General features: G+C 33.7%; 1 protein-coding gene across 5 annotated transcripts; it reads left to right on the plus strand.

The window, feature by feature from the left end:
• The first annotated feature begins 981 nt into the window (after nucleotides 1-981).
• On the plus strand, nucleotides 982-9873 carry LOC114300923 (casein kinase 1-like protein HD16). 5 transcript variants are annotated; one of them, XR_014343731.1, is made up of 6 exons: nucleotides 982-1378; nucleotides 5958-6537; nucleotides 6632-6723; nucleotides 7386-7525; nucleotides 7644-7708; nucleotides 9605-9873. XR_014343731.1 is itself a non-coding variant. In XM_082893723.1 (6 exons), exons 2-6 carry the CDS (start codon nucleotides 6479-6481, stop codon nucleotides 9634-9636), a joined length of 276 nt encoding a protein of 91 aa, XP_082749849.1. In that variant the 5' UTR covers nucleotides 982-1378; nucleotides 5958-6478; the 3' UTR covers nucleotides 9637-9873. The 5 variants fall into 5 exon arrangements, 2 of the variants coding, with proteins under 2 accessions (XP_082749849.1, XP_082749848.1); XM_082893723.1 differs by having other exon boundaries at nucleotides 7498-7525; XR_014343732.1 differs by lacking the exon at nucleotides 7386-7525 and having other exon boundaries at nucleotides 7557-7708.
• Nucleotides 9874-10362: the final 489 nt, after the last annotated feature.

Below are 10362 nucleotides of genomic sequence, written 5' to 3' on the forward strand. Positions count from 1 at the left end.
CTCACTGATATCTTAAAATATAAACCTAAGGTCGGACGTAAGTTTAATTGTTCACAAACTGAATATTACAACATTTGTACCAACTTATCTTAACCCTATTCCATTTAATACCTTTTCTTTGTCCTATCCAACACTGTAAACCAACATTTTTTACTTTTTAGTTTGAAAATTAATTGATTTAAATATCTTAGCTATAATTAATTATATATATAAGAGAAATTAGTCTATACATAATTAAAAATATAAATCTACAAATATTGTCTAAACGTATAAAGAATTTTTTTGATATAAATCATTTTGTTAGCCAATGTCTATATCATGGATAAAAATAGATAAAATTCTAATTTGTCCTTAATATCTCTGAATTGAACTGCTTAGACCGGTCTTAGACTTGTTGAACCATTCAACTTATAGTTAGTATTAGAAAATTATGTGTATTTAGAATTTTACCTAAATGGTAATTTTGTAATCTACTTAAAAATTTATGAATTTTGTATTTTCAATTAATTGTTCATAAATAAAAATTTTATTGTAAAAATAAGTGAAAACAATAACTATTGTAAGCTGGGTAAATTACACTCACCTCCCTTGAGGTTTTTGACAATTACATTGGCCTCTCCTATTTTTTCCAGAAATTAGACTGACCTCCCTTGAGGTTTATTTTTGATTTGCAAATTCCCCATTTTTGTTAGTTGATTGTTAGTTTGACTTTTTTTCTTTTTTCTTTTTTTTGCGAAAGTTAGTGGTTAGTTGTTTGATTATCACATAAGGGGTTTTAGTTTGATTTTGTCTTTCATTTGAAGTGATTATCTGTAAATTAAAAATAAAATAAATCAATTAATTTTAGACAAACAAATTAATATGAATTATTAATGGCAAATGAAAAATACAAGATCTTCTATGTATTTAATGCAATAAATTTTATATATATATCTATTACATATATTAAAAGCAGGTAAGTGTGGTGTAACACATGGTGTTACGTTTCGTGCGTCTGCCTCATCTGTTGTAAGTCTATGGTTCTTTGTTTCTTAGGGCTTTTTTGTTTTGTCCAGATTTGGGTTGCCTACGTGTTGTTCGGCTGGGCCACACACAGAAACAAACAAATTCCATGATTCAGTCTGGAAAACGGTGGTCTTCGGGTTCTCTATTTCCCAGAGCTCCTCCCTACCACGTTTGGTTCACCGACAAGGAAGAAGAAAACAAAATTTACCCCTTCGAAGATGGGCTTTCTCACAAGAGATATATGTATATATATATATATATAATATCTTCTCGAAGGAGTGCTTGTTGTCCTCTTCTTGCATAACTGTCGGTCCTCTTCGTACCGTAACGCTGTGAAAATTTGGCATCCAAAGCTCTGCTCTTGCAAATCCTGGTACGTACACCTGTGATTTCGTATATTTCTAATGTAATTGCTGCTATTTAAAACTGTGTTACTGTTTTGTGTATCTGTCGGTCCTCTTCCTGATACGCACAGCATGTGTTTGTTAATATGTCTCAATCATTGAGGAATTCGGCTGCTGAATGCTCCGAACAAAAAAGAAAACCCATCCAATTTTCTAGGTTGAAAATTCCAATCCAATCAAGAGACATATTAAAAACTCAAACTATTTTACATTTGAGTTGGAGTTGGAGTTGTTTGACATGGAAGTTAATACATTGAACTCCTATAGAATGTGGTGCCTCACCTTAAAAATTTTCTATTGTGTTTTATATCATATTATCTATTTGATTATACATGTTGTGAACCACAGAACATGGACCCTACATTGGTAATTAGTTCCCTTTCAATCTTCGCACTTTGGTAATTCCACATTTGTGATTAGTTTCTTTACAGGTGCACATAAAGTAAATAGGATTGATTGAGTGACTAAAACCATGTAAGATGCAGTGTTCAGAAAAACTTCTGCGTCACAAACATCATTTTTTCTTATAAATTACTACATGTACATGCTATATTATTAATTTATTGAGTGTCTTTAGTGTACCCATTTCACTGCATAGAATTATAAATTCTTATTCAGCCAAAGAATACTAAGTGTCATAGGCATCAATATAGCCCATTCAGGATACGAGATACGGATATGACGATACGACAAAACCTTAAAAAATAGGATACGGGTACGGTTAGGATACGTTTGTGAAAAATATACTTTTTAAAATTGTTAATAGTGAGTCACACATAAGTTAAAGAACGTTGAGAAACCACAATGTAATTTTATAATGCAAAATATTATCTTTTAAGAATTTTATATTAAATTAAGCTAGTAGCTTGTTTACTTTTTAAATTTTTAATAGGTCTTGCAAATATTTCATTTCAGTATCAAGTTTAATATATTTATATTACAATAATAGAACAATTTACAACTTGTCCCTATACTTTTTCCTTCGATACTAGTGAAAAATATTGTATTCAAGTTTACTTACTTATTTATTTATTGATATTTAATTTTACCATTGTTATATTCTCTTGTTAATTCTTACTTTCTATGTAGTTATAAGGGACATGCATGAAATAATTAGGATACATCAATTTGATAAATTCTATTATTTAACTCACTATGCTCTTCTTATTGAAGAACGTAACAAAGTATAAGAAAAACATTATTATATTTATACTTGCAATTATATTATATTTTATTACTATGCAAGAAATGTTACAATTCTAATTTCATAAAACAAGAAAACATGACTTGGAGTATCCGATACTTCAAAATTAAGTATCCGATACTCCAAAATTAATGAAAAAATAATTAAGAAGTATCCGATACTTTTAATAAGTATCTGATACGTATCCGCGAGTATCCAAGGAGTATCGGTATCCGATACGGATACGATACGGATACGTCACCCTATTTGAACTATCCGTGCTTCATAGAGGATAAACATTCCCTACACATAATGATGAATGCGAATTTGTCCTACATATAAAAGGAAACAACAAACATGCACACTATTCAAACTTCTTAGATGTACAGTCAAGGTCTAAATATTTGACTAATTTCTTGATCAACTTAAACAATTCAAAAATCAAGTACTAAGAAAAGAAACTGAAACATTTTGGGATAACGAGCCATGGACTGTTGCTATTGTCAATGGAAATACAAAATTTTCACTCTTAGAGTTGAAGACCACATAGTGAATAGAAGCTTTCCCACTTGAATTAAAAGCATCCTAATGCATGTCAAACTTTGTGCACCTGCTGAAATCTTCGTTGGGTTGTTATTGTTATTCTATGAATTCTATGACACCCAAGTACATGGTGTGAATGTCATTAGTGAATTCTATGTTGGTCTTGAAAATAATGTTACTCTAATACTGTGTTTGGGTGGGGGATTTGAGGAGGGATTTGGAAAGGGAAATGGAAAAGATAAGTGAAATATAAATAAAACATGCCTAAATTTTACCTAGTTTCACACACTTTTTTCCTTTTCCTTTCCAAATCCCTCTCCAAATCCCCCAACCAAACACAGCATAAGAGATTTTGTTTTATGAACTTGCACACAACTTTCATGTAATGAAGTAAAAATTAAGGAACCATAGACAATTTTTTTTTTGGTTCTGCATGCAATATTTGGTTTTGTACATTGATATCTTCTCATCTTTTTTTAGCGACTGAATCTTTTCATTCTCTGTTTTCCCTTGGTTTCTTCTCTAAGAAATCCCAGTTTGTTTCATCTTTCTTGGTATGGATTGGTAAAAGCCAAAGTTTTATGAGTTCTACATGGTGCTTGCCATATGGCTAATCGTGTCTGTCTTAGACTCTTAGGCGTTTACCTCATATACTTTTTGAATATCTGGTTGTTTATTTCATCTGTATCATTATCATTATGTTAGATTATTTGGTTTAAGTTCACAAGGTAGCGTACTAAGACTCCTAAGATTAGTCCAGCACTTGGGCAAGATGTTTGTGTTATATCATTTGTAGGAAAATCATAGATAATGCACCAAAAACAATTTCTTTGGTGAAAATCATCTTGATTATGAGTGGAGAAGGAAATTACCTAAAAAGCTGAAACTCTAAGCAAGTCCACATGATAGGTTGACAATTAGGAAAATGAATTTTCAAGATTATATGCGAACAAAATGATTAAAAAGCTGAGAATAGGATAACACGGAGAGAGAATGCAAGAAGTCACAGTTTTGATCTCATGGGATTAACAAAACAAAACATAAAGAATAACAACAAACAACTAAGTAAATAAATAGTGAGCCTATTCCAATTTCATTTCAACATTTTGTCAAACACATGGTGAGCCATAGACCAAACAACAGCACTACCAACGACAACAATAGTAACATCATCACACACAAACTAATTGATTAAAAGAAAATTGGAATTCAACCATTGGCCCAATTCCCAAATTAAGCCTTATTTTTGTTTGGAGGAGTTTTTTTTCGAGGTGTACTCATTTTGTCAAGCATAAATCGGGTTTGTTTTTTCGTTTTTTTTTTTTAATATTAATCTTAACAATCCGATATATATATATATATATATTTTATGTTTCAGTTTTGTTTTCACAGACCCTGCTGCTGTCCTGCCATATTTTTTGGAGAAAGTTTCTTGCTTTCTTGATTAACTTTTGTTCAATTAATTGTGGTAGGTTCCAAGTCAAATGCATACAACAAATATGTAATCTGTTTCGGCAAATTGAGGCTGTTAAACTCTTTATTTATTGAGACATATTGACAAACATCTGGTGTGCATCTATTTAACATGTACCCAAGAATCAAAACTGTGTGGGTAAGGGTTGACAACCAAAATCATTTCTCATTAATCATCTCCATCTATGGCTAGATTTGTAGAAATTGATTAAATCATAAAAAAAAGAATTCCATTGATTTTCCTATAAACAGAACCAACATTCTAATGATAGAATTAAAAAAATGAAAACCCAAAGGGTGAAGAAGATGCAATTAAAAACTGAAAACGTGTAAGGTTTTTTTGGGTAAATGGATTAAATTTTTTTGGGATTCTAAAAGCAACTTCCGGAAGTAAATTAGGTTTCATCTAAGACCAAATCGTGTAGAGGATGAATTAATTTGATATAGAGTTGATTTTAGAGTTGATTTTTTTGGGATTTTAGAGTTGATTTTGTGCTAAAATTATGTGCTGTTAAATGTGTATTCCCAAATATTATTGGGAATTCAGAATCAATTTGTGCTATTTGTTTTTAAATGTGATTAGTTCCCTCTCTCTCTCTCTCTCTCTCTCTCTCTCTCTCTCTCTCTCTCTTTCTCTCTCTCATGATGTGGAATTGATGGCTGCAACACACTTACCTGTTTTTAATAAATGTTACGGATATCATGGAGGAACAACACGATTAATGTGATTTATTCTCAAATACAAAATACGTCTTCTAATTGCTGTTGATTTTAGAGTTGATTTTGTGCTAAAATTATGTGTTTTTAAATGTGTATTCCCAAATATTATTGGGAATTGAGAATCAATTTGTGCTATTTGCTTTTAAATGTGATTAGTTCCCTCTCTCTCTCTCTCTCTCTCTCTCTCTCTCTCTCTCTCTCTCTCTCTCTCTCTCTCATAATGTGGAATTGATGGCTGCCACATGAAACTCACACTATTCTAACCGTCCAACTTTGAAGTTATTTTGTTTTGTCTATTTACAAACAGAGCTTCATTGCAAGAAATAATACGCGATAGCAAAATTGCAATGATTTGTTTTAAAAAAAAACTGCAACACAAAATACACAAAATATTTAATATTTTCTATTCAATAATATTAACCACACCCTACATTTAACAAAATTGTGAACCAAAAAACAAACCAGTTCCTGCTCTTTTTAAAAAAGAAAAAGACAAGATGTTGCCCGATATGAATTTTGATGAAGCCTTGAAGGTTGTTGGTTGTAGATTTATGTCAATTGAGCAATTGTCTACAGTTTGTGTGTTGTTGTTTCTAAATATTTGTTGTTAAACATGCCATGTATTATAGGTGGGTTAGAAAAAGGGGAGCTCACTTGTGGATTTGGAAGATGGTGCGCGGACTCGCAAAAAAGTTCAATTAGGTACTCCTGCTACTCGATCGATCTCAATCTATAGTTCCAGGTCACCGATGAAATAGAGATAAAGCTGGGGAAAACATATTTCTTTTCTTTAATTTTTTGCTATAGAAAATTTTCTTCATCTCTTACGAATTTAACGCAGCTTTTAATAGTCAAACCATGAGTCATTATGGGTAACCATGTTCCTCTCCATTTGAAGTAGTACTTTCTTTGTCATGTATGGATTCTCATAGGCTTGGAAATTTTATCTCAGCAAGTGTGGTTAATTTTCCAGGCTAAACTACCTTTGATTAGAATTGTCATTTATTTCTGAAAGAATACTCAAGTAGGAGTCAATAAACATGTGTTGCAATGTATTCGAGACTCGACCAACATGCAAAGAAAGGAAAGGAAGATGGTTTGTACATTAGTTGCCTAGCTTCTTTAGGAAATCTGTGGGTAGTTATTATGGATGCAAGGACAGGTTTTACATCCAAAGTCCATGAACTCTCACCCGTTTTCTTGCACAAGGTATGTGTTATAGTCCTTACCATGAGTTCTAAAAATTCATTAATCAAATTATCCATTGCTTCTTTAAGTCTATTATTTCTAAATTCTTCATCAGGAGTGGATTTTGGAGCAGTGGGACAAGAATTATTGCATCACTTCACTTGCTGGTGCATCAAATGGCAGTGCCTTGGTCGTTTATGTCCAAGGGTGAGTGAAAAAAATTCTCTTTGGTATTCACATTTTGACGTACCTCAATTTTTTTATGACAATAAAAGCCAGTACGAGAAATTTCAAAAGTGTAAATGGTGAACTTGCACATTTTAACCTATGTTACACGGACTCGGGTAGGGGTCGGACACTTCAAAATTAAAAATTGAGGATACGTGGATATGAATCCAAATTTGAATACGGGTACGGGGATACGTTAAATAGTTTTTTTTTAAAAAATATATATTTATTTTATGAAGATGAGTTAAAAAAAATAAGGAATAAATAACAGATTTTGTTAAAAAAAACAAATAAAATATAAATAACAAATAAAAATTATTTTAGATATAAAATAAATTATATTATATATAATAAAATAAGTTATTTTTATTTTCATAAAGATGTTGGCCAATTACAAAACACTAAAAAATTAAATAGGCCCAAACTTATTTTATTTAGGCCCAAAATATTAAATTACCCAGAATAAAACAATCTAGGCCCAGATGAAATAAGACAAATACAAAACACTAAAAGGCCTAATCTTTTATTTTATTTATTTGGCTGTAGCCCATTAGCCAAACCTAGCAGATCTCCAACTGTATATCATTTATCTCTTCTCACCCTTTTTCTCCTCTTTCCTCTCTCTGAAATACGTATAGCAGAGTTCAAAAAAATAAAAAAAAGAAATACGCACAGATCTCTCTCCCTCTCACAGATCGAAGCTCTCTCTTCTCTTTCTGCTTCCCACTTGGTGATTATGACTCTCTCTCACAGATCGAAGCTCTCTTCTCCTTTCCACTTGGTGATTATGACTCTCTCTTTCTCTACCACAGATCGAAGCTCTCTTCTCCTTCCTACTTGGTGATTATGACTCTCTCTCTCTCTCTCGGTTCTAACTCTAGATGATGTGGTTATTGTAGCCGAGATTTACTCGTCGATGAAGCTATGATCCAACAAATCCAGATCTCCAACCCAACACATCCATGTAAGTCTCTCAATCTTCTTCTTCCTTTTCGATTAGCCGTGTCCGAGAGAGAGGAGGCGAATCCGACACAGATCCCATTCCCGCACCCGTGTCGTGTCGTGTCGACACTGGTACTTCGCCTCCAACTGCCGAGTCCATGTAACACAGATTTTAACAATGTTATGTTTCAGGATAATCTACTTCCTAAAAGAAAACTAGTCTCATACCTAGAGATGCCTCAACACATTTTGATGAATTAATTTATGCATGACCCATGTTGCAAGCATGTGTGGTATATCTTATAGCGACCCCGGTCTTTTTCCCATTTGATTATTGTATCCGGACTTAGGTTCCGTATATTCTGTCATTGTATAATTGTTGTTGTCGTCCTTTATTTTCTCATTTGGAGTTATAGGATGTGTTAGGCAGGTTTGTTTCAGGTTGGTTGGGTTTGGAAACCAAGTGTTGCTGTCCAGTTTTGGGTTGGTCGCTCGAGCGAGGGCTTGGTCGCTCGAGCGAGGGTTATATTTTGTGTCTGGTGGCTCGAGCCAGCTTTTCTTCGCTCGAGCGAGCTATTGCGTTTAGTATAGACCTGAGAGTAGTGTTTCTTCGCTCGAGTGAGAATTCTATCGCTCGAGCGTGCTTCTGGGTTGCAGACCTGAAGCATTGCATTCTTGGCTCGAGCGAGATTTGCTTCGCTCGAGCGAGGGTTTCGTGTGTCTGGTCACTCGAGCGACCAAGTGTTCGCTCGAGCGAGCCTGTCGGGTTTATATACACAGCAGCGGTTTTTAAAACGTTTTTTTCACATCATTTTGATCCTAAAACCCTAGTTCCGAGTTCTCTCTCCCTCTACTCACCTTCTCTCTTAGGTTTCATCACCTTTTAGGGTGTTTCTACCCTAGTAGCTTTAATAAAAAGATAGCGTGAGTCGAGGGCTTCCATTTAATCTGAACGTTTGGTGGTTTGGAGCACTTTGGAATTTGGGTCTTCATCTCCGTCTTCTTCATTCGGGTTATTTTCTTCGAGGTAGGGATTTCCTACTCCATTTTATAAGTTTTGTTCTAAGTTTTGGTATTTTGATATGTTGGGAGCACTTTGGTAATTTTGGGAAAAACCCTAGTTGTATTAATAAATTAATTTGTACAATTAATTTAAGGAAATTGGGGAATTTGGTTAAATTCATGAAATTGGGGAATTCATTGATTAAATGGTATAGTTGGATTATTTAAATCACTCGCCTATTGAATTGTTGATATATTTATTTCCAGTCTAGAAATAACTGTTTTGGGCTATCGGTGGAGGATAGTCGTGATTGTTGTAGACATTGCATGTGGATTAGGAATAACTAAAACTAATCACATTGGTTAAGTCATAAATTTTGACTGTTGAATTAATACAGAAAATACGTGTATTGATTGAGCATTGCATTTGCATATTGTTTGGGAGGAGATAGGGGATGTACTCCACGGTTTAGGGAAAGATAGGGGATGGACCTCTAAACCGGATTTTGTTTGGGAGGAGATAGGGGATGGACTCCATTAGCATCACTATTATGTGTGCTTATTATATTGAAGTGTTTTTACATGTTATTGATACATCACTAAAATGTGTATCAAACGGGAAGTATGAAGTGTTTTGATATGAGCCTGAGTCTCATTTGTTTGTTTGATATTGGAAGTAATGTGAATATAACATTTATAGTTCACTGTTGCAAGTTTGGCCAGGTTCTGAGCCATATTGATAATAAAGAAAAGTGAAACGTGTCATAGACATTAGTGTCATGAAACTGTATAATGATGTAATTGATTATCTTGGTTAACCATCTGTTGAATGCCATAGCTTTATTCAATGCTTATATTTGGTTTAGTATTTTTCTACTGGGCTGTGGCTCACCCTTTATGGGAACATTATTTTCAGGTCCAGGTGATAAGCTACCTCCAAGGACTTAGCTTGGAAGGATTTGGATTTTGAAGACTATCTTTAGTTATTTGTTTTTATTTGATAAACATTCAAGCCTAGGTCTTTATTTGTATTTGAGTTAGAACTCATATTTTTGTGTCCAAGTGTTGGCCTGGAAAGATGTAAGCCCATAGGGCATTTAATTTGATGTTACATGTAATGCTTTTACTTAGTAATACTCTGATGAATGATTTAATAAATTGTTTTCTTTAAATATTGCATGTCAATGATATATAGATAGTGGGTTTATTTTGAGGGGGTGACAACTTGGTATCAGAGCGTACCGGGTTTGAATACTTTGGGTACGTGGGAAGTGATTAGTATCACAATGGGTTCGTCTCGTTTGATAGAGACTTAGTGTAATGTTATATGCTTACATGATAACATGTTTATGTGACTATGTGGGTATGGAATGTAGTTCTTAGGATGTTGATTGGACCCTTGAGTTTCTAGTAGTCTTGTTGGAAAGGCACTTGATCAATGCTGCTTCCAACCAGAACTATAGTAACGCTTCGGGACTATCATCATCCAGGAATGAAATTCGTAGGTGCTTATGTGATTATGTGCTTACGTGGAATGAATTATTGTTGTCCAATGCATTAGGATGCGAGTGTTTAGCTTCGGCACATTTATTAATGTGCTAACGTCTTTGTTTCCTTTATTAGGATGTCAGGACGAGGACGCGGTAGGCGCGGTAGGCCGGGTAGGCAAGAAGT

The sequence above is a fragment of the Camellia sinensis genome, chromosome 11, assembly GCF_055761805.1.
Source record: "Camellia sinensis isolate YWXY chromosome 11, ASM5576180v1, whole genome shotgun sequence".
Taxonomy (NCBI): Eukaryota; Viridiplantae; Streptophyta; class Magnoliopsida; order Ericales; family Theaceae; genus Camellia; species Camellia sinensis.